Source organism: Eptesicus fuscus, chromosome 1 (assembly GCF_027574615.1).
Source record: "Eptesicus fuscus isolate TK198812 chromosome 1, DD_ASM_mEF_20220401, whole genome shotgun sequence".
Lineage (NCBI taxonomy): Eukaryota > Metazoa > Chordata > Mammalia > Chiroptera > Vespertilionidae > Eptesicus > Eptesicus fuscus.
Genome location: NC_072473.1, coordinates 109,381,509 through 109,405,089, shown reverse-complemented (window position 1 = coordinate 109,405,089; position 23,581 = coordinate 109,381,509). Strand labels below are relative to the sequence as shown.

At 40.9% G+C, this 23,581-nt stretch overlaps 1 protein-coding gene across 1 annotated transcript in view; it reads right to left on the bottom strand.

The window, feature by feature from the left end:
• GPC3 (glypican 3) overlaps positions 1-23,581 on the bottom strand; it is a 518,803-nt gene that overhangs the window by 472,689 nt on the left and 22,533 nt on the right. The window contains exon 2 of the mRNA XM_008156949.3: positions 7,301-7,462. Within this exon, the coding sequence (XP_008155171.1) occupies positions 7,301-7,462 (162 nt within the window). The remainder of the gene's footprint in view (positions 1-7,300; positions 7,463-23,581) is intronic.

The following is a 23,581-nucleotide window of genomic DNA, read 5'->3' as shown; positions in this document are numbered from 1 at the left end:
AAGCAGAAATTACTGGAGAAATTGCTCTCAGCTGATGGAAAAAGGTGTTCAAACCAAGGTCAATTTTATTTAAGGTGAGTAGGAGAGACAGGATCTGACCAAAAAAAAGTGTAAGAACTGTCAAGAGCAGATGGAAATGGAAAAATAGGGAGAGGAAAAACAGAAGAAGCATAGAAACATTATCCCCCACCCCATTCAAAGTTTTTTTTCATCTCCTCCACAGAAATCAGGTAGAAGAAAGCTTTCCAACACTCAGTGGAGCTCAACTGAAGATATCTAAAATTTGACTCCTCTTTTCCTTCTCTCTACCATGGTAGTATGGACCAGAAAATGTAATTAAAATACAGCCTAAGCACAACAACTTCTTTCTGATGTAACTCCTTGTTTGTGTGTAAAATATACCAGACAGGAGCCAGAAGAGCAGCTGAAAAAGGATTGGACCTGGCACTATTGACATTTCAAACAGCACAGCTTTACATCCAAGAATGCACAATATAAACCCCTTTTTCAAAGGGTCCTTTGCCTCAGTGCTCTCCCACCTGTGCAGTTTGAATATCATCTGTATGTGGCAAGAGTTGTTGAATTACATCATGAACTCCAGCTTTGTTTGAGTTAATGACTGTGACAGTAATGCCTCATTTATCTGGCACCACTGAGGTGAAGCAGTCTACACAAATGAGCTGTCTAGATCATAATGCATGTATATTGTGTTTTACAGTTTTCAAGACACTTTAACATACGTTATCTCTAGTCTGTGAGTAAAACAGGACTATCATTATCATCCCCATTTTGCAGATAAGAAAACTGAGGCTATTCACATCTAAATAATGACTCAAAGTCATAAAGCTTATAAATACAGAATGAGAATTATAACTTAGATTTTTTTACTCCAAATCCAGTGTTTCTTTCAATGCCTTTAAGCAACAAAAATTTTTAGCCATTTAAAATGGAAATATTAGAGAGAAACCAAGACGGAGGCATAAGTAAACACCTGAACTTGCTGCCTCACACAACCACTTCTAAACTACAACTGAAAGCCAAAATGGACATCATCCAGAACCACAGGAAGGCTGGTTGAGTGGAAATTCTACAACTAGAAGGGAAGAGAAAAGCACAATGAGACTCAGAGGAGGTGCGGAAGTAAAGTGTGGAGGTACAGAGGCGCAAGCGCCCAAAGGGCTGGCAACTGAGGATGTGGTTGTCTTTTTCAGTTGAGAGGGAGACACAAGCTCCCGACTGCTCTGAACTCCAGTTCCAGGTGAGACTCTGGAGACCCAGACTCATACGGGGAGAAACTGGATTGTCTGGCATCGGGCCGGAACACGAGGGCGGCTGTCTCTCAGAAGTGCTTGCAGCAATTGCCGTGGGACACTGAGACCTGGGGGCCTCTTAGGGCAGGGCTGAAGGTTAGCCATTGCTGTTTGCTCTGCCCTGTTGATTCCCTGAGACCCTGCCCCACCCAATTTACAACCCCACCCCAGCTGTGTGCAATGGCTTTTGCATATGAATGGCCTGGCCCTTTGAAATCTAAAATTACCTAACAAACTGCAGCTGGGACAGAGAGCCCTAGAACTTCCAAAAGAAGGCCCAAGGCTCCACAGCACCTTGCATTGCTTCACAGCTTGGCCTCATCTGGGCACCTCCAAACCCCAAACAAAGAGAAGGAATCTGCAGATCTCTCCATAGCTCCTGCTGGGTGGCCTCAGGCAGAGCTAAATTTGTACCTCCTTGGAGATTCAAGAGCCAGTGTACCCAGTGGTCAGAGTGGAACCATCCAGATTACAACTCCTCAGGTCCATAAGGGACACACTCAAGGGGCAGACTCAGTGAGCACCAAAGCCCCACTGAAGTAAGTGCTGCCCCATAAGAGGGTCTCCAGCACAGAAGTTCTCCCATCGTAGACACAACTGATCCTTACAGCCAATTGGCCTGGAGGTCAATTCCTCCCAATGATACCAACAACAATCAAAGCTTAACTACAACAAGACTGTGCAAACAGCCCACAAAGGGGTGCAGCAAGAGTGTCCACCTCAGGTAACTGGGGAGGCTGAGCCACTGGGCCCTATAGACACCTATCACACAAAGCCACTCTATCAACACAGGGAAGCAGCCAAATTGCAGAGACAAAGAAACGGGTCACAAATGACAGAAATGGAGGAAAGCAAACTACTGGATATAGAGTTCAAAACCACGGTTATAAGGTTTTTCAAGAATCTTCTAGAAACCACCGATAAATTTAGTGAGTCCCTCAAGGATATGAAAAAGGACCAACTAGAAATTAAGCATACACTGACTGAAATAAAGAATAATATACAGAGATCGAACAGCAGACTAGAGGAGCGCAAGAATCAAGTCAAAGATTTGAAATACGAAGAAGCAAAAAAAAAACCCAACTAGAAAAGAAAAAAGAATCCAAAAATATGAAGATAGTGTAAGAAGCCTCTGGGACAACTTCAAGCGTACCAACATCTGAATTATGGGGGTGCCAGAAGAGAGAGAGCAAGATATTGAAAACCTATTTGAAGAAATAATGACAGAAAACTTCCCCTACCTGGTGAAAGAAATAGACTTACAAGTCCAGGAAGTGCAGAAAAACCCAAACAAAAGGAATCCAAAGAGGACCACACCAAGACACATCATAATTAAAATGCAAAGAGCAAAATCTTACACCTATGGATGAAGACAGTGGCGGGGTATAAGGACATGGGGTGGGGTGGGGAATCAGGTGGAGGGGAGATATGGAGGGGGGAAAAGAGGAACACCTGTAATAATCTGAACAATAAAGATTTATTTTTTTAAAAAATGCCAAGAGCAAAAGACAAAGAGAGAATATTAAAAGCAGCAAGAGAAAAACAGTTAGTTACCTACAAGGGAGTACCCATATGATTGTCAGCTGATTTCTCAACAGAAACTATGCAGGCCAGAAGGGAGTGGCAAGAAATATTCAAAGATGAATAGCAAGAACCTACAACAAAGATTACTCTACCCAGCAAAGCTATCATTCAGAATTGAAGGTCAGATAAAGAGCTTCACAGATAAGAAAAAGCTAAAGGAGTTCATCACTGCCAAACCACTATTATATGAAATGCTGAAGGGTATTCTTTAAGAGGAGGAAGAAGAAGAAAAAGGTAAAGATAAAAATTATAAACAACAAATACATATTTATCAACAAGTGAATCTAAAAGCAAGTGAGTAAAAAATCTGATGAACAGAATAAACTGGTGAATATAATAGAATCAAGGGCATAGAAAGGGAATGAACTGACAATTCTCGGGGGGAAGGGAGTGTGAGGGGTGAGGGAAGAGACTGGACAAAAATCGTACACCTATGGATTAGGACAGTGGGGCGGGGTAAGGGCAGAGGATGGGGTGGGAACTGGGTGGAGGGGAGCTATGGGGGGGAAAAAAGAGGAACAACTGTAATAATCTGAACAATAAAGATTTATTAAAAATTAAAAAATAAAAATTAAATAAAATGGAAATATTAAGAAAAAATTAAAATATTTTTATCTTTCCTTACTGATTCTATGAATATCAGTTATTGGATCGACTATAATACAGGGTCTACTGAGGCATGTAGAGATATACCTCTCTACTAAAAGCCCCCAATTGCCACATTCAGTGAGTTCTTGAGTCCAATTTCATGTCCTCCACCCTTACTGTCACTCATAACTTCTTGCTGGTTATATGTACCTCCCTCCAGCAATATTTTATAACCCTTCTATTTAACTGCTTATTTACTACTGGATAGAAAACTGGAAAATCAAACTTATAAAGACTATGCATAAATTTAGAACATTAGTAGCCTCTGTACAAGGTCCCAAGGAGCTCTCAGATGAGTCAACTAAATAAGCTGGAGCTCCTTGGCATTTAGGTACACAGATACGATTTCTGCTTAACCACTACTTCTCCTCTCTGATGAAGAGAGTTCAAGGTATAGGATAGGCAACTTCCAGAAAAGCAAAGTGTTACTACATTCTAAAGAGTTTATTCTCACTCAAAGTCAGTGGCACCTTGGGGAAAACTGGAATCGTCCAACATACAGAAAAAAACCTAGAAATACCCCAAATATTTCCTGATTAGCACAAGGTTAAAAGCTATCATAAAATTCTACAAAGAAAACAGAACTCAAAGCTTGAAGGTATAGAAGTGGTGAAGATGCAATGAAAAATTCAGAATTTGGTCCCATTTTTCTTCTCAAGGACCACAAATCCTAAAACTTCTTAATTTTATTTAACTTTAAGCACACTGAGAAAAAGAAAAATATTATCACATGATGGCTTGAAAGATACTGTGGCTTCAATGACTTTCTTCATCTGTAAAATGGAGATAATTATCATATTAACCTCTTAGGGCTTCTGGGAAAATTAAATGAGATAATTGTATAAAAGTAAACATCATATAGTAGGCACTTAATAAATTGCCACTAGTATTATCATTATCATCATAATTATTATTAGGTAGGGGAGAAAAAATAGAAAAGAAAACCTACTTTTAATAGTTTTTCAAAAAGAATTAATTAAGCAGAAACAAAAAACGACTGTGCTGCCCCATTTTACTAAGTACATCTAAGTAAATTAAATTTAGGAAACGAGGCAATGCAAAGATTGAAAATAAAGTACAACTTTCTTTAATGCTTCAATCATTATCAAAACAACATTAGCAATACAGCACTCCAACCACTGTAGCAAAGAGCCCCAGGCTCATTTATGAGGGCAAAGGCTTCCTGCAAATGAAGACATAAAATCCAAATCAAGGCAATAAGGATTGCTCGAGGAACCGTGCATGTATTTGCAGAGAGTACTCACTGCTTAAATACCCCCAAGTGGAATCCTAAATAGATTGTGGATCTGGGCCAAGATCAGGATGAGCTTTCTTCAACTTCATGTGGTGGAGAGAATAGCTCACATCTAATTTCATATGTATGAAGTATTGGAGCAATTTTCTCAATAATTTGATCTACCAGCATCTTGGGGAGGAAATATATTTTAGGAAAAAAACAACTGTGCCCCTCCCCATTTATCATCGTGTAGGGGTCTCTGATTTTAGTCTTGTCTCCCCAAATGTTTGTCATACAAAGGATTCTGGGGACAATGCCTCTACAAATATGACATAATTGTCTTGAGGTCTGGCATCAGAGTCTATCTTTTTCCTATGAAGCAGGGAAAGAGAATGAAACAAGATAAAGAACAAGTACACAGTATAGTGACAAGGAAGAAGGCAGCACAATGAGTTCAGATATCATCTAGTTGTCTCTATGTTCCTTTGCTAGAGTTGGCCTTCTGTCTGTCTGCACAATTTGAATAATTTAAGGTGATTTTAAAAATACATGTACTATGTGTGTGTGCATGTGTGTGTGTGTGTGTGTGAGAGAGAGAGAGAGAGAGAGAGAGAGAGAGAGAGAGAGAGAGAGAGAGAGAAATACAACTAGTAGGTGCTGCTCCCCATTGCCACAATCTGTTTACATGACTAATGTTCAAAATCCATGCCACAGCAGCCGTATCTTTAAATTAATCCAATAAAAATCTTGCAAGAACTCCCTTTCTCACCTAGTCTTGTGCTGTTCCAGGCCTAGAAAACAATGTGCAAAATGCAGGACTGGACAGAGATGCTTACACCCAAAGCCTTCAGATCGAGAGTCATGTCAACTACTCTGTATGCTAGAATACCAATGTGATCACTCTATCAAACCCCTCCAGGCAGGCAATAGTAGTAAGATATCTGTGGGCCTGGTTATTCTTGGAATTAAACAAATCACAAATACTTCATTCTGAAAAAGCACCTTAACACCCCAAAGAGTAAGATTCAGCTCTCATCTTCAACCCAATTCTCATGTTACATCACTTCTTATCACGCCCATTTTCAGCCAGCAGATCAGCTCCAAAGCCAATCTAAGAGGTACATGAATGGTAGATGTATTTTTAAAATCACCTTAAATTATTCATTCTATTGCCAAATTGTTAGTCTCAACAAACTATTCACAAGAGTCTGACTGCTAAATAGGTTAAAAAATACTTCAAGCTGATATATTGTACTTCATATAATCAACCCAACATCCCCTGAAGTTTTATCCCAAGAAACTGTTGTGAATGTATGATTTATTAGCTAATTTGAATAATTTTGTAAGCTAATTCTAAGAATTTCATTATAACATACAAAATAAGCTATAATCAAACCACCTTACAATTCAAAGACGTTAATTTTAATAAAGGTACTATAACTCTAAAGATTTGGAATATCAAGTAGTCAGAATTATTATTTTTTCTATAAAACCTCAATTCTTTCTTTGCAGGGCAAGAAAAAGGCAGCTGATTGCATCTGCTTAAGAGAAAATAAAAGAAAGCCCCAATATCCTTAATTAATTTTCCCTCACAGGAGGCAGCATACTGAGGTTGTTAAAAGTATAGACTTTAAAAACCAAGCTGCCTGGGTTCAAATCCTGCTTTCACCTCTTATTAGTTGTGTGACCTTGGGCAAGTTACTTAGCCATTCTGTGCCTTGGATTTTTAATCCATAAAATAGGGATAATAATAATAATACTTCCATTACAGGATTATTTTGAGGATTAAATGGATTAATATATGTAAAGCATTTATAAGATTACCTAGCATATAATGCTATATACATGCTTGCTATTACCAATACTGTTACCCCTATCATTACCATCCCTAGCTGGGTCTTTGAATCAAAGGAGGTACTCCCCATCCTGCCACTCCTACAAGTTAGCAAAGAGAAATGCAATTTCCTACACATCTGGCAATGCCACAACAGATTATTTTATAGTCATACACAGATATAGTAAGAACTGAAACTCACATGAAGTGAAAACCACTCACACAAATGAGAAAATGTAGAGCCATCAAACCAGTTTCCCCTCTTAAATGGAAATGGTCCCAGTGGTCAGAAGGAGTTTGTGCATGTTTCAGAACTATCTAACTCATGCCTGGAGAAAACTAGTATTTAAGTAAACTATTTTTGTTCTTTAAGCAAGTCTTACAGGTTATTTGAAAAAAAATATCATTTACTCTTTCTAAAGGAATTTATAACCTTTTACAAACAGATAAACAGTATGTCCTTGGACGATGATTTTTTTTGCCAATATCCACCTTTCCAAAGATTGGAATGAAACGTCTTTAAAAAAACATGTTTTTCTTAAACAGAATTTTTTTTTACTGGGAGGTTTTTATATCATGCATTAATGCTATAATGGTAATTTATAACTTATACTTAGCTTTTGAAAGCCAAGTACCCACATAATGATACCTCTGAGCACCACATTTAAAATGATCGCCAGAACTCACCTTGGAAAACTGCAGCATTCTGAATAATTAAGAACTTGAGCTCCATACTTGCAGACTGAAGCAGTTGTTCCATGTTCAATCGTGCTGTTAGTTGGTATTTTTCTTCCATCTTTCTTGAGCAGCATGTTGGGCCCTTGGGGAGACATACTTGCAAATCTGATCCTGAAACAAACAAGTTTTTCATGTTTCAGTAAGCAGAATATCACATATACTACACTCACACACAGAAAAGAGGCAGAGGCCAAAACAATGCATTTCTTTTAAAGTACAGTAAAATGTTGATTATTCAAAATTATTGTTTATCTTAATTAATCCCTTCCTCCCAATTATCCTTATGACTGATTCTATTTGAATAACCATTAGAATTAATTGCCTAGGTTTGACTCATAAATTCTGCATAAGTTTAATTTATAGCACCAAGTATACGCCATTGAATAGCGATATTTAATGTCTGTTAAAAGATTAATCTACACCCCTACAATTTATTTTTTCTGATTATAATTTACAAATGAAAACATAACCAAGAAGTAATTTTCAAAATTCCAGTTATGATTTCCTAATGAAATGCATGCCTGGTCAACCCAATGTTGCTTTTTTGGGGGATAAATGTATAAAACAGCAGTATCATACCAAACCTTTGTTGTTGTTATAATTTTAATTAAAGATCTAAGGCAAGAGTTACAGAGGAAACACCCAGAGTACAATATTAACATTCAGGCAATCACCAAATTCCTTGGAACTCCAAAATTATAGTTCTATCACAAATGCAGAACTCTTGTTCCTTTGAACTCCTGAGCTATTTCACTGCTGCCTCCATTATGATGCAGAATGCTTTTTATTTTTGCATTTCCATAAAGATTTGCCAAATCAGAACATATTCTGAGTCTTCATCCAATGTGACATATATATATATATATATATATATATATATATATATATATATATATATATATATGGCTGTTGACAGTATTACAAATGTCTTTCATTTTCCCAACCTTTGCCCCTCTCCACCCAGCTCCTACCCAGCCCCACCCCCAGGTCTTCACCATCATATTGTCTGTGTCCATGGGCTATGCATATAAGTATATAAATTATTTTACTTATCTCGCCTCATCCTCCCACCCCCACATTGAGTGTGTTAGTTTGTTCCATGCCTCCATGCTTCAATGTGACTTTTTATAACATCCTTCACAGTTGACCAATCTCTACTTCTTAAAACACTCTTTCTCCCTTGTTTTAGTGAATCTACCCCCTCCCCACCCCACCCCACCCCACCCCACCCCACCCCACCCCACCCCACACACACATGCACCTACTGCTATGGCCATTTTTATCTGTCTTTTCTTGCTTCCTCTTCTCCTGCCTATCACTTAAATTTTATTGACCCTCTCCTTCATTCTACATCTCCTCTCTGGATGATCTTATCTGAACCCATACAACTGTTAACTCCCTAATCCAGTCCTCACCTCTTTTCTAAGATCCAAAATCCTACATTTTCAACTACTTTATGGGAATCTCAGATTTAGCATGCCCAAAACTGAACTCAATATATCTCATAAACACACACACACACACACACACACACACACACACACACACACACACACACAGTTCCATCTTCTGTACTGGTATCTCAGTTAATGATCATCATCCATCAAGTTTCCCAGCAATAGAAACCTTTGTCATTCTCAGCTCTTTACTGGTGACTCAACACACTTCTGCACCCATAGAAGTAATCAGCATACAAATGAAAACTGAAGCCATGGGAGTAAATGAAGTCATTCATCAAATATTAATTGAGCACCTATGTGCCAAGCACTGTGGCTATAACAGTACACAAAGTCCCTTCCCTTGAGGACCTTAATTCTGGTAGACAACAAACTATGGTGATAAGTACTACAGAAAAAATAAAATTAAGTAAGGAAGGGAAAACCAATTGTGATATTTTACATATACGCATATATGAAATGGAATTGTACTCAGCCATGAAAAGGAATAATGTATTGATACATGTTACCACATGGATGAATTTCAAAAATATTACACTAAGTGAAAGAAGCCAAATTTTTTTTAAATTACATACTCTATGATTCCATTATATAAATATCTAGAAAATGAAAATTAATCTATAGTGACAGCAGTTAAGTGATTGTCAGGAGGTGGAGGACAGGGAGGGGTGGGAGTGAGGAAATTCTGGAGAATGATGGATATATCATTATTTTGATTGTGGCGATTGGTTTATGGCTATATACATATGTCAAATTTATCAAATTATACCCTTAAAATGTATGCAATTTATTGAACCAATTATACGTCAATGAAGCTGTTAATTTTTTGGAATCATTTATTTTTTAATTTCTTTATTGATTAAGCTATTACATATATATCCTTATTCCCCCATTACCCCTCACCCCCATTCATGCCCCCACCCCCATGTTGTCTGTGTCCATTGATTAGGCTTATATGCATGCATGTAAGTCCTTTGTTTGATCTCTCCCCCTCACCTCCACCATCCCCTACCTTCCCTGAGGTTTGATGTTCTGATTGATGTTTCTCTGTCTCTGGATCTGTTTTGTTCATCAGTTTATGTTGTTCATTATATTCCACAAATGAGTGAGAGCATGTGATATTTATCTTTCTCCGACTGGCTTATTTCACTTAGCATAATGCTCTCCATCTCCATCCATATTGTTGCAAATGGTAAGAACTCCTTCTTTTTTACCGCAGTGTAGTATTCCATTGTGTAGATGTACCACTGTTTTTTAATCCACTCATCTGCTGATGGGCACTTAAGCTGTTTCCAAATCTTAGCTATGGTGAATTGTGCTGCTATGAACATAGGGGTGCATATATCCTTTCTGATTAGTGTTTCTGATTTCTTGGGATATATTCTTAGAAGTGGGATTACTGGGTCAAATGGGAGTTCCATTTTCAGTTTTTTGAGGAAACTCCATACTGTTCTCCACAGTGGCTGCACCAGTCTGCATTCCCACCAGCAGTGCACGAGGGTTCCTTTTTTGCTCCGCATCCTCGCCAGCACTTGTCATTTGTTGATAGCCATTCTGACAGGTGTGAGATGGTACCTCATTGTTGTTTTGATTTGCATCTCTGATGATTAGTGACTTTGAGCATGTTTTCATATGTCTCTTGGCCTTCCTTATGTCCTTTCAAAAAGTGACTAGGTCCTTTGCCCATTTTTTATTCGATTATCTTCTTTTTTTAAGTTGTATGAGTTCCCTATAAATTTTGGAGATTTAAATACTTATCAGAGATAACAATGGCAAATGTGTTCTTGCATGCAGTGAGCTTTCTTGGTGTTTTGTTGATGGTTTATTTTGCTGTGCAGAAGATTTTTATTTTTATGTAGTCCCATGTATTTCTTTTCTCCTTGGTTTCCATTGCCCTAGTAGCTGTATCAGTAAAGATATTGCTATGACATAAGTCTGATATTTTGCTGCCAGTGGATTCCTCTAAGATTTTTATGGTTTCCCATCTTACACTTAAGTGTTTTATCCATTTTGAATTTATTTTTGTGTATGGTGTAAGTTGGTGTCCTAGTTTCATTTTTTTGCATGTATCTGTCCAATTTTCCCAACACCATTTATTGAATAGACTATCTTGACTCCATTGTATGCTCTTGCCTCCTTTGTGAAATATTGATTGAGCATATTGACTTGGGTCAATTTCTGGGTTCTCTCTTCTGTTCCATTGGTCAATATGTCTGTTCTTGTGCCAGTGCCAGGCAGTTTTGAGGACCATAGCTTTGTAATATAGCTTGATATCTGGTATTGTGATCCTCCAACTTTGTTCTTCTTTCTCAGGATTGCTGTGGCCATGGGGTCTTTTTTTATTCCAGATGAATTTTTGGAGAGTTTGTTCTAGGTCTTTGAAATAGGCTGTTGGTATTTTAATGGGAATTACATTGAATCTATAAATTGCTTTGGATAGTATGGACATTTAAATGATGTTGATTCTACCAATCCTTTAACACAGTATAGTCTTCCATTTGTTTATGTCTTCATATCTCTTTTTTCAACGTCCTGTAGTTTTCTGAGTAGAGGTCTTTTACCTCATTAGTTAAGTTTATTCCTAGGTATCTTATTTCTTGTTGTTGCAATGGTAAATGGGATGTTTTTTTATTCTCTCTTTCTGTAAGTTCACTATCTATATATATAAAAGTGCCAGCCCCGATCAGGATGTTGGTGGTGGATTAGGGGCAGGGCCAGCTGGCCAACCACCCACAACCCTTCCACATTCTGGCCCTACCCCTAATCGACCCCCAACACCCTTATCAGGGGTAGGGCCGGTCAGCCAACCACCTGTGGCCCCTCCCCACTACTGTAGGCCTGGCCTGATTTGCCCCCATCGGGCGAGCCAGCCAGACCCCACCTGTACATGAATTCGTGCACCAGGCCTCTAATGGTGTATAAAAATGCCATATATTTCTGGGTGTTAATTTTGTATCCTGCTACATTAACTAATTCATTTATTAAATCCAATATTTTTTTATGAAGTCTTTAGGGTTTTCTATGTAAAGTATCATGTCATCTGCGAATAATAACAGTTTTACTACTTCTTTTCAAATTTGAATACCTTTTATTTCTTCTTCTTGTCTAATTGCTATTGCTAGCACTTCCAGTACTATGTTGAACAGGAGTGGTGAAAGCGGGCATCCCTGTCTTGTTCCTGTTTTTAGGGGAAATGGTTTTAGTTTTTGCCCATTAAGTATGATGTTGGCTGTGGGTTTGTCATATATGGCTTTTATTATGTTGAAGTATGATCCCTCTATTCCCACTATGCTAAGGGTTTTTATCAAGAAACGGTGTTGGCGCCTCTGGGTCTAGGTGAGGCCTCACGCCCCTGGGTTTGGGTGAGGCCACACGCCCCTGGTTCCAGGTGAAGCTGGATTCCGGGTTCGGGTGAGGCCATGTGCCCCTGGGTCCGGGCGATTCTAAACCCTGGGTCCGGGTGAGGCTGTGGGCCCCTGGATCCGGGTAACGCTGGGTCCCGAGTACGGGTGAGGCCGTGAGCCCCTGGATCTGGGTGAGACCACGCGACCAGGGGTCTGAGAGAGGTAACGCATCCCTGGGTCCGGGTGGCTTCGTGCACCTAGGTCCAGGTGAGGCCACGTGCCCCTGGGTCTGAGAGAGGCCACGCACCCCTAGGTCCGGGCGAGACCATGTGTCCCCTGGATCCGGGTGGGGCCTCGTGCACCTAGGCCCGGGTGGGGCCGTGTGCCCCTGGGTCTGGGGGAGGCCAGGCGTCCCTGGGTCCGGGTGAGACCGTGTGTCCCTGGATCCGGGTGAGGCCTCGTGCACCTAGGCATGGGTGAGGTCACGTGCCCCGGGGTCTGAGAGGCCAAGCGTCCCTGGGTCCGGGTGAGACCATGTGTCCCTGGATCCGGGTGAGGCCGCGTGCACCTAGGCCCGGGTGAGCCCAAGTGGCCCTGGGTCTGGGAGAGGCCAAGCGTCCCTGGGTCCGGGTGAGACCATGTGTCCCAGGATCCAGGTGAGGCCTCGTGCACCTAGGCCCGGGTGAGCCCAAGTGGCCCTGGGTCTGGGAGAGGCCAAGCGTCCCTCGGTCCGGGTGAGACCATGTGTCCCTGGATCCGGGTGAGGCCTCGTGCACCTAGGCCCGGGTGAGCCCAAGTGGCCCTGGTTCTGGGAGAGGCCAAGCATCCCTGGGTCCGGGTGAGACCATGTGTCCCTGGATCCGGGTGAGGCCGCGTGCACCTAGGCCCGGGTGAGCCCAAGTGGCCCTGGGTCTGGGAGAGGCCAAGCGTCCCTGGGTCCGGGTGCGACCATGTGTCCCTGGATCCGGGTGAGGCCTCGTGCACCTAGGCCCGGGTGAGCCCAAGTGGCCCTGGGTCTGGGAGAGGCCAAGCGTCCCTGGGTCCGGGTGAGACCATGTGTCCCTGGATCCGGGTGAGGCCGCGTGCACCTAGGCCCGGGTGAGCCCAAGTGGCCCTGGGTCTGGGAGAGGCCAAGCGTCCCTGGGTCTGGGTGCGACCATGTGTCCCTGGATCCGGATGAGGCCTCGTGCACCTAGGCCCGGGTGAGCCCAAGTGGCCCTGGGTCTGGGAGAGGCCAAGCGTCCCTCGGTCCGGGTGAGACCATGTGTCCCTGGATCCGGGTGAGGCCTCGTGCACCTAGGCCCGGGTGAGCCCAAGTGGCCCTGGGTCTGGGAGAGGCCAAGCATCCCTGGGTCCGGGTGAGACCATGTGTCCCTGGATCCGGGTGAGGCCGCGTGCACCTAGGCCTGGGTGAGCCCAAGTGGCCCTGGGTCTGGGAGAGGCCAAGCGTCCCTGGGTCCGGGTGCGACCATGTGTCCCTGGATCCGGATGAGGCCTCGTGCACCTAGGCCCGGGTGAGCCCAAGTGGCCCTGGGTCTGGGAGAGGCCAAGCGTCCCTGGTTCCGGGTGCGACCATGTGTCCCTGGATCCAGGTGAGGCCTCGTGCACCTAGGCCTGGGTGAGCCCAAGTGGCCCTGGGTCTGGGAGAGGCCAAGCGTCCCTGGGTCCGGGTGCGACCATGTGTCCCTGGATCCGGATGAGGCCTCGTGCACCTAGGCCCGGGTGAGCCCAAGTGGCCCTGGATCTGGGAGAGGCCAAGCATCCCTGGGTCCGGGTGAGACCATGTGTCCCTGGATCCGGGTGAGGCCGCGTGCACCTAGGCCCGGGTGAGCCCAAGTGGCCCTGGGTCTGGGAGAGGCCAAGCGTCCCTGGGTCCGGGTGCGACCTTGTGTCCCTGGATCCGGCTGAGGCCTCGTGCACCTAGGCCCGGGTGAGCCCAAGTGGCCCTGGGTCTGGGAGAGGCCAAGCGTCCCTGGGTCCGGGTGCGACCATGTGTCCCTGGATCCGGGTGAGGCCTCGTGCACCTAGGCCCGGGTGAGGCCACGTGCCCCTGGGTCTGGGAGAGGCCAAGCGTCCCTGGGTACGGGTGAAGCCAGATCCTGGGTCCGGGTGAGGCCATGCGCCCCTGGATCCATCCGGGTGAGGCTGGGTCCCAGGCCCGGGTGTGACCATGCGCCCCTTGGGTAAGGGTGAGGCCACGTGCCCCTTAGTCTGGGTGACGCCGTGCCCCTGGGTTCGGCCGAGACCAAACCAGAGGGAGTCGGACCTCCATTACCACCATTTGTCCACCATCCAGAGCTGAGGGGTCAGTGCTGACATGTACACATAAGGAACTACTGGACATCGAAATTGGGTCTCAAAAGAACTGTTGGTCCAGGGGGAAGCTCGCTACAGATTGATTCATTTGCCTGTCAGCATAACTATTATTGCTCGTCTCACATTCAGTTCTTATTAGTATATATCTAGTGACATATGATCTCGCTCATCTAGGGGAAATGATGAACAACATAGACTGAGGAACAAGAACAGAACCAGAAGCAAGGAGGCATCGATCGGACTATCGGGCCTCAGAGGGAGGATAGGGGAGGGTAGGGGGAGGGTGGGGGGAGGGGGAGAGTTCAACCAAAGGACCTGTATGCATGCATATAAGCCTATCCAACGGTTAAGTTCAACAGGGGATTGGGGCATGCGTGGGGAGAGGGGTGGGATGGGAATGGGGGGATGAGGACAAATATGTGACACCTTAATCAATAAAGAAATTAAAAAAAAAAAAAAAAGAAACGGTGTTGGACTTTATCAAATGCTTTTTCTGCATTGATTGATATGACTACGTGATTTTTGTCTCTCAATTTGTTTATGTGATATATCACATTTCTTGATTTGGGGATATTGTGCCATCCTTGCATCCCTGGAATAAATCCCACTTGGTCATGGTGTATGATCTGTCTAATATAATACTGGATCCAATTTTCTAGAATTTTGTTGAGGATTGTGATATCTATGTTCATGAAGGATATTGGCCTGTGATTCTCTTTCTTTGTGTTGTCTTTATCTGGTTTTGGTATTAGGGTGATGCTGGCTTCATAGAAAGAGCTTGGAAGTGTGCCTTCCTCTTGAACTTTTTGGAATAGTCTGAGGAGGATAGGTTTTAGTTCTTCTTTGAATGTTTGGTAAAACTCCTCTGTGAAGCCGTCTGGCCCCGGGCTTTTGTTTGCTGGAAGTTTTTTTTTATTATTATTACTGCTTCAATTTCCTCCGTAATTATTGGCCTATTGAGATTTTTTTATTATTCCTGATTGAATTTTGGAAGGTTGTATTTTTGTCGGAATATGTCCATTTCCTCTAGGTTGTTTAGCTTGTTGGAATAAAGTTGTTCATAGTATTTTTTCATAATCGTTGTTACTTCACCACTTTCATTTCTGATTTTGTTTATTTGGGTCCTCTCTCTTTGTTTCTTGGTGAGCCTGGCTAGAGGTTCATCAATCTTGTTTATCTTTTCAAAGAACCAGCTCTTGGTTTCATTTATCTTTTGTATTGGTGTGGTTTTTTTTTTTTTTTGTGTGTGTGTGTGTGTGTGTGTGTGTGTGTTTTTTTTTTTTTGTTTTTTTTTTTTTGGTCTCTATGTCATTTATTTCTGCTCTGATCTTTATTATCTCCTTCCTTCTGCTCACTCTGGGCTTTTCTTGTTGCTCTCTTTCTAAATCTTTAGGTTGTAGAGGTATATAATTTATTACCAGTGTTTTTTTGTTTGTTTGTTTGTTTTTGTGGGGTGTTTTTTTTCTAAGGTAGGCCTGTAATGCTATGGACTTTCCTCTCAGGACTGCTTTCACTGTGTCCCATAGATTTTGGATTGTTTTCTTTTAATTGTCATTTGTTTCCAGGATGTTTTTAATTTCTTCTTTGATATCTTTGGTAACCCAATCATTGTTTAATAGCATGCTAGTTAGCCTCCAAGTGTTTGAATTTTTTGTACTCGATTTCTAATATTATGCCATTGTGGTCTGAGAAGACGCTTGATATGATTTTAATCTTCTTCAATCTGGAGAGACTTTGCCTATGACCCAATATGTGGTCTATCTTTAAAAATGTCCCATGTGCATTTGAGAAGAATGTGTATTTTGTAGCTTTGGAGTGAAATGTTCTGAAGATGTCAATTATGTCCATCTAATCTGGTGAGTCATTGAGGATTGCTGGGGTTTTTTTTGCTAATTTTTTTGTCTAGAGGATTTATCCAGTGATGTCATTAAAGTACCCTATGATGATTGTATTGCTGTCAATCTCTTTCTTGATATCTTCCAGAAGTGTTTTTTTTTTTTTAATGTATTTGGGTGCTCCTGCATTGGATGCAGATAAGGAAGGCTTCTTTCATAAGGCAATATTTGAGGATAGATGAGGGAAGTGAGGGAGGGTCCCATAGTTTTATATCCTCCACCAATACTAGCAAATATTGGGGCTCAATGAGTATTAAGAAAAATATCCTTCCTCTTTTGAAACTCCTGAGTTATTTAAACTCTTCCTTCAATAAGCATTTGTTGAGTTTCTTCTGTTCTGGCCATGAAAATATGCATCTCAGACCTTCTACTTTGGGGAATGTAATTGACTAATGGTCCCAGCTGCTGCACTATGAATTTACCATCATGTTGGGCCCAGGCCACAATCACTATGGCAAACATGCTAAGTCCTATGAGACTCAGAACTTTGCTGACAGTGATTTTTACTTTACAACTCCCAGTTGACCTAAACAATTTTTTTCTTAAAACTGTACTGCAGTCTAAGATTCTTCCTATTCAACCCTCCTTCTTTCCCTCTCTCCTCCACAGGGGTCAGACCTATACCACAGTCAGATGGCTCTTCCAGCATCCTTCGGCTTTTCCAGCATCCTTCAACTCCCCGCTCATTTTCCTTCACAAGGGTTTTCCCCAATAAATCTCTTGCACACCTAGTGTCACATTGGTATTTGCTTCTCAGAGGACCCATCTAACATCTTCTATGTCCAAGCATTGTGCTACATGGTAGAGGTGCAACTTTGAACAAGAGAGACATGACCTTCCTATATAATTTTATTAACTAATGTCACCCCAACAAATCCAATAAAAATAAAGACAATAAAAGAGAGACATGGCCCTTACCCCCAAAAGCTCACTGTCTAAGGGATTAACAGAGATAAATACTTAGTGCATAGTAAATGAGTGCAATAAAGCAACAGTTAACTAGGATTACAAAATATGTATTGGGAAAATAAGAAGGATTCCCCCAAAGTCCCATAAGGTCCTTGAAATAAGGTTCCATAATGAATATCAAAACTTATGGAAGTAATGCTAGAAAGCATTTTTAGACATTTTAGAGAGCTTTTTAACAACTGAGGTTTTAAATAAGGGGTGGAGAGGAGACTAGTTAGCCCTAAATTACCAGAAAATTTATTTTTTACTACATCTTATTTCCCTGGGAATTCCAGTTAAGTCCTGGCCTTAATGAATCTGTCCAAGTTTCAAGTTTTGCCTCACATGACATCATTGTTGGGAGACTAGAGTATTGACGCCAAGCATTCCACTTCTTCCTCCTCATGGGAGCTACTGACAGATGTAGTAAAGGAGAGCACAGATAATACATATCCCAAAACCTACTCAAGCACTGCAATTTATAGTACTGGATGGAAAAGTAATATTTAAGATGTCAAAATACAATTAGGGGTCTGGAGACAGAGTTCAGATGTATTTCCTAAAAATGTCAATCTCACATACAAGTCTTAAACTGATTTTAAATATGGTCTCAGCTTAAAAGCTTTATGATTATCTTCAGAAAAAGGGGGAAAACAATTAATTCTAGCTCACTGTGTTCTTTCTACATGAGGTTACAAAATGTAATGCTATTCTAGGAATAGAAACTGATTCAGCTAATGGGACCAAGAATGGAAAGAGTCCCCTTAGGGAAGAGTGGCTAATCTAGATTTAAGCAAGTTCATTTGTAACACACATGTATATAGCCGGTATTTTGCATATACCAACTTCCTGTCCACCTAGCCAGGTTTTATTTATTTTCTTGGTAAACCAATACAGTATGTGTGTGAAAGATATATATTTGAATGTGTTCATAAAATTAAATATTATGGATAAAATCCTTTGTGTTTTTAAATTTCCACTGGTGATGACTTCTAGCTTTCAGAAGTGGTAGGATTAGTTGGCAAGGTGACTGTTCATACTGTTCCTACTCCCACCAGCTCTAGTGGGAGTTATAAAATAATAGGGCTCAGATCTGTTTTCTGTGAAGTACTATGAGTTTCTTAGATCTTAGAAGGAAATAAATTTCTGCTCAGTGTACCTACAGAAGCCCAGGAATGACTCTTTGAATGATCATGAAACCAGTTCGGATGCCTTTGATATGATAATTCATAAAGTAACTTAGAGCTTCATTAGTTTGTCTCTTCTCTGAGGTGGTCAAGTCTCATTATTGTATAAACTCCCACAACTGCAAGAATTTATCTAGCCAAAAATCTTTAAGGAATAAAACCTCAAATGAGAACTTTTGGGGGAACATGTCAGATGTCATGAAGAAAGACATATGTTATATCCAAATATAAGAAATGTATATATGGCAATATTTGTCCTCCCTCCCAGTTATCACTGCCTAGTTAACTAGTTAATCAATAAACAAGTACAATTTATTTGTGGGCTAAGAGTTAGCTATAGATTTGAGGAAATAAAATATCTATAAACTGATAAGAACTCAGGATTTCCAAACTAGGAAGGAGAGAAATATATGCCAAAGGGAAAAATATTTTAAATTCAGTTTGTATACCTCATAGACCCGCTTGAAATAAGTCCCAGTATAAGACAGCATAGGGAACAATGTGGGACTGGAGAGCTAGACATGCCTAAATGAAATTATGACAATGAAATATGACCATTTCAATGCATGAACATGTACATGAAAGAAACAAAAAGAGAAAGAACACACAAAATAGAAAGAAATAGAAAAATAATTTAGAAAGGAATCCTCATCAACAAAACAAAATATTACTCTGGGAACTGAATCCCATGTGGGATGAATAAAAAGTAAAACCAAGGGCAAATGACTAGAGGGGTACACCGAAAACTGGTACATACTTGTGTTCATAAAAGCAGAAAGGTCAATTCAAGAAAAAGATGCAACCTGCAAAAGACACAGTAAAGATCAAAACATTCTTTTAGTAAGTCAGGAACAAAAGAAGGTTAAAGAAAAATAGTTCCTTTATTAGATGGAAAGGAAAAGGAATGGTGGACCACACTCATCAAATTCTTTTTGTAAAAATGCAATTCAGCTGGAAAATGGGAATAGAGACCAGCAATATAGCCTGGGACGAAGATAAGGTGAAGACTGAGCAATTGACTATTCAAGTGAGCCAGAAATGTTCAACTCTTTCAGGCTTAATAACTTGCATTCCCAGATGCTAAAAAAAATAAAAATTAACTGAAATCATTACAGGGCTGCTAGTTTCCATTTATTTTGGAGGATTAAAAAGTACCTTCATAGCCCTGGTTGGTTTGGCTCAGTGGATAGAGTGTCAGCCTGCGGACCGAGGGGTCCCGGGTTCGATTCCAGTCAAGGGTACATGCCTGGGTTGCAGGCTCGGTCCAACATGCAGGAGGCAGCCAATCAATTAATCCCTCTCATCATTGATGTTTCTATCTCTTCCTCTCCCTTCCTCTCTGAAATCAATAAAAATATATATATTTTAAAAGTACCTTCATATTATAATCTCCTCTCCTAGTTCCTGAAGAACAGAGAATGACTCCCATCTGCTTTGGGATGCCCTGCTGATCCCATTCAGCCTTGTACAGATAGTGTTGAATTAATGAGCACTGCAGACTGAAAACACTAGTAAAGATCTTTGGTCTGTCTGATCTAAAAAGAGGGAGTGGAGACAGATGACCCTGAAAGTTTTACATCCATATGCTTAACTTTGATCTTGAAAAAATGTTAAAATACCACCAAAAAATCAATTTCCAAACATCTTGAAAATATACAAATAGATGTTTCACTTGAAGGAACTATGAAGTAATTCATTTCTAATTATTCTGAGACAATGTCTTGCTTGCACATTGGGTCCAGTTCTGGATCTTACAACTGAAAAGGGATATTGTAGTTATTGAAGCTTTCCTATGGGGGATTATGCCCATGTGTATCCAAGCTGAGCACCTTACCAGTGCCTCTCCTCTCAGAGGCTAAACCACAGGTGGTCCACAGAAGGCTCCCTGCTGATGTGTACTCTTATGTCAAGGGATCTCTTAGATTTGGTTACTTGTCTTCTTGACCTCCATCACAAATCCTTTCCTTTGGGCCCAGTTTTTGCTCTATTTTGGTTTCATTCAAGGACTTGACATTTCATACTGCTCTTGATTTCCCTTGGCCACCTCCCCTAGGACTGAGACTTCAGTTCTTTTTTAACTATGCAGTCATAGGCTCACGATCAGTTGGTGACCTAATTCCATGCCTGAGCCCTGTCCTTAATTAGAAGAGGTTAGTGAACAGTGTGTATGGGGTTGTTTTAAAATGTCTGTTCTATTGAATTTTACTCTAAATCAGTATTAATAGCCTCAGCACCATGGTAGGCACTAGTGGACAAGAAAGAGCAAAAGCACTCATGGCCCCTCTTACCAAGTTGCTTATAATTTAGTCCTAACCCCGCCATTCAATAGCTGTGTAAGCATGGGCAGGTTATTTAACTGCTACAGGGTTTTTTGTCCTTATCTATAAAATGAAGTTATCAATAGCTCTTACTTTACAGAGTTATTGCAAGGATTGAGTGAGATTATGTGTGCAAAGCTCTTAGTCTTCTCAGTATAAGGTAAATATTTAATACATGTTAAGTAAAATTAAAATAAATTCACGCTAAAAATACCAGACTTTCACACAAAAACAGCTAGAGAACAGTAAAAGTTGGTCTATGGTTAGGTTACGAAACATGCAGTATATTTTCTGAGGTAATAAAAATAGTCCATATTTTAGTTGGGGTAGTGGTTACATGGGTATATATATTTGCCAAAGCTCATGAAATTCTTCATTCAAAATGGGTGCATCTTATTATTTGTAAATTAGAGGCCTGATGCACGAAATTCGTGCAAGGGCCTTGGCCCCCATCACCGCTGCAGCCGCCTCTGCCTCAGACCCTGCCCACCGCCGTGGCTGGGGGCTTCTGCTGCGACCCCTGCCCACAGCAGCTTTGTATGGCCTAACTAGCATATTATGCTTTTATTATTATAGATTATATCTCAACAAAGTTGATTTTTTAAATATGTAATATGGATAACATTTGCTAGATAAGGGAATGCCTACCAGAAGCTCTAGGGGTCATAGAAGACTTCCAGGGGAAAATGGGGCTTGAGCTAGACAGTAAAGGATTGGAAGGATTTGGAGAGACCAATGGGTGAAATGTGTTTGGCACGAGTGGAGTAGTGGGACAAGACTAACCTGCCTGGTGAGAAGCTTCAACCTAGGGTGTAACTAGCTTATCAGTTAAGACAGGACAGAATTTGAAGGGCCTTGAATGCAGACAGATGCCTGTGGGTTTGACACCATAGGCTATAAAGGACCACTGTTGGTTCTCAAGCAGAGGCATAATATGATGAAGAGTGCTGTTTAGGAAGATTAGTCTTACTGCCTGAAATTGGGAAATGGACTAAATAACCTCTTAAGGTCACTTCCAGCCCTTGGATTCTCTAATTACCTTATGTTGGCTATCTTACTAGACTGCAATTTTAGCAAATGACTATAAATTGTCAAAATTCACATTAAAAACAAATTAAAAAACAAAAATATTCATGTACATCTTGATCCTTATACTTTTCTAAGAGCAGATAGAAAATAAACAGCAACAAAAGAGAATGAATCGTCAGAGCTCAGTAAAAATGAAAATTGAATTTTTTCCATATATATATATATATATATATATATATATATATATATAATGATTTGACACATTTCATTGCCAATATCTGCTTTATGAATGGCAGATTATTTTATTTTTTGCTAACAAAGGTACATTGTGCTAAAAATAATAATGTAATATTGTCATTAAAATAATATTAAGCTAATAAATGAATGACATCCAAAACTGGTTGCTTCATGACTTATAGGGAAAATAATAGATATCCATTAAAATTATCCAAAGGAGTAAGTGCATATTGCACTATTAATGAACCAAGAAAAAAATAAAATATTTTTTAATCTTTATTGTTGAAAGTATTACATATGTCCCCTTTTTGCCCCCATTAACCCCTTTTAGCCCGCCCCTGCCCTCCACCCCAGGCCTTCACCACCCAATTGTCTGTATCCATGGGTTATGCATATATGCATACAAGTTATTTGGTTAATCTCTTCCCACCCACCCACCCCAGCCTTCTCTCTGAGGGTCGACAGTCTTTTCCATGCTTCTATGTCTCCATCTATTTTGTTCATCCGTTTATTTAAATACTTTTTATAAATGGAGGACAAGTCAATTTGCTATCCAAAAATATTAGCTAATTTCCTTAGCATGTAATGGTGCTATTAGAATGGTGCCTTTTCCCCTAATTAATCATTATCTAAATCAAATCTTACACTCTCATTAATTTCTTGCTAATCAAGATAGTAATACAGATGAAAGAAATGACTGCATTTGAAACTGGTGGGGAAAGTGATGACTGCTGGTAAAAGAAATTATCCTAGGGAGAGCAGCTTAAAGTTATCCTTCTGTTATTTAGCCTGAAAGAAAATGACCTTGCAGAGGGCACACCTGGGTATCACAAGCTCAGACTTTTATATATATATATAAATGATTTCAGAGAGAAAGGGAGAGATAGAAACATCAATAATGAGAGAGAATCACTGATCAGCTGCCTCCTGCAGGCCCTACACTGAGGATCAAGCCTGCAACCAAGGCATGTACCCTGACGGGGAATCAAACCGTGATCTCCTGGTTCATAGGTCAATGCTCAACCACTGAGCCAGCCGGGCACAAGCTTAGACTTTAAATCAAAGATCAGGCCTAGGACTACTACAGACTCTACTTTTTACATTTTAACCTATGTAAAAGGTAGGCCAAAATGTGTCTGCCACACTGTAGTACTGGGAGTTTAAAGCAACCCTAGAGATAAGCCATTCTCTAAACCTGAAAATTAAAGAATGAATTACCTTTACCTCTACTGCCAGCTATCAATTAACTAAATATCACTTCATACCTTGTAAAAGTTGAATCCCTAGATCACTACCTTCTCCCACAAAGAGATTTTTTCAGGACTACATTCCCAACCAGCAGCAGTCAACATGTGCTCTGGGAATACAAATTTTATGATTACATTCATCCTGACAACATGGTAAAGAATTCATTCATCCAACATTTACTGACTGCCTACTTTGTGCCAGGGACTATACCCAACCTAAGGAATACATTAATGAACAAGGCAGAGTCCCTG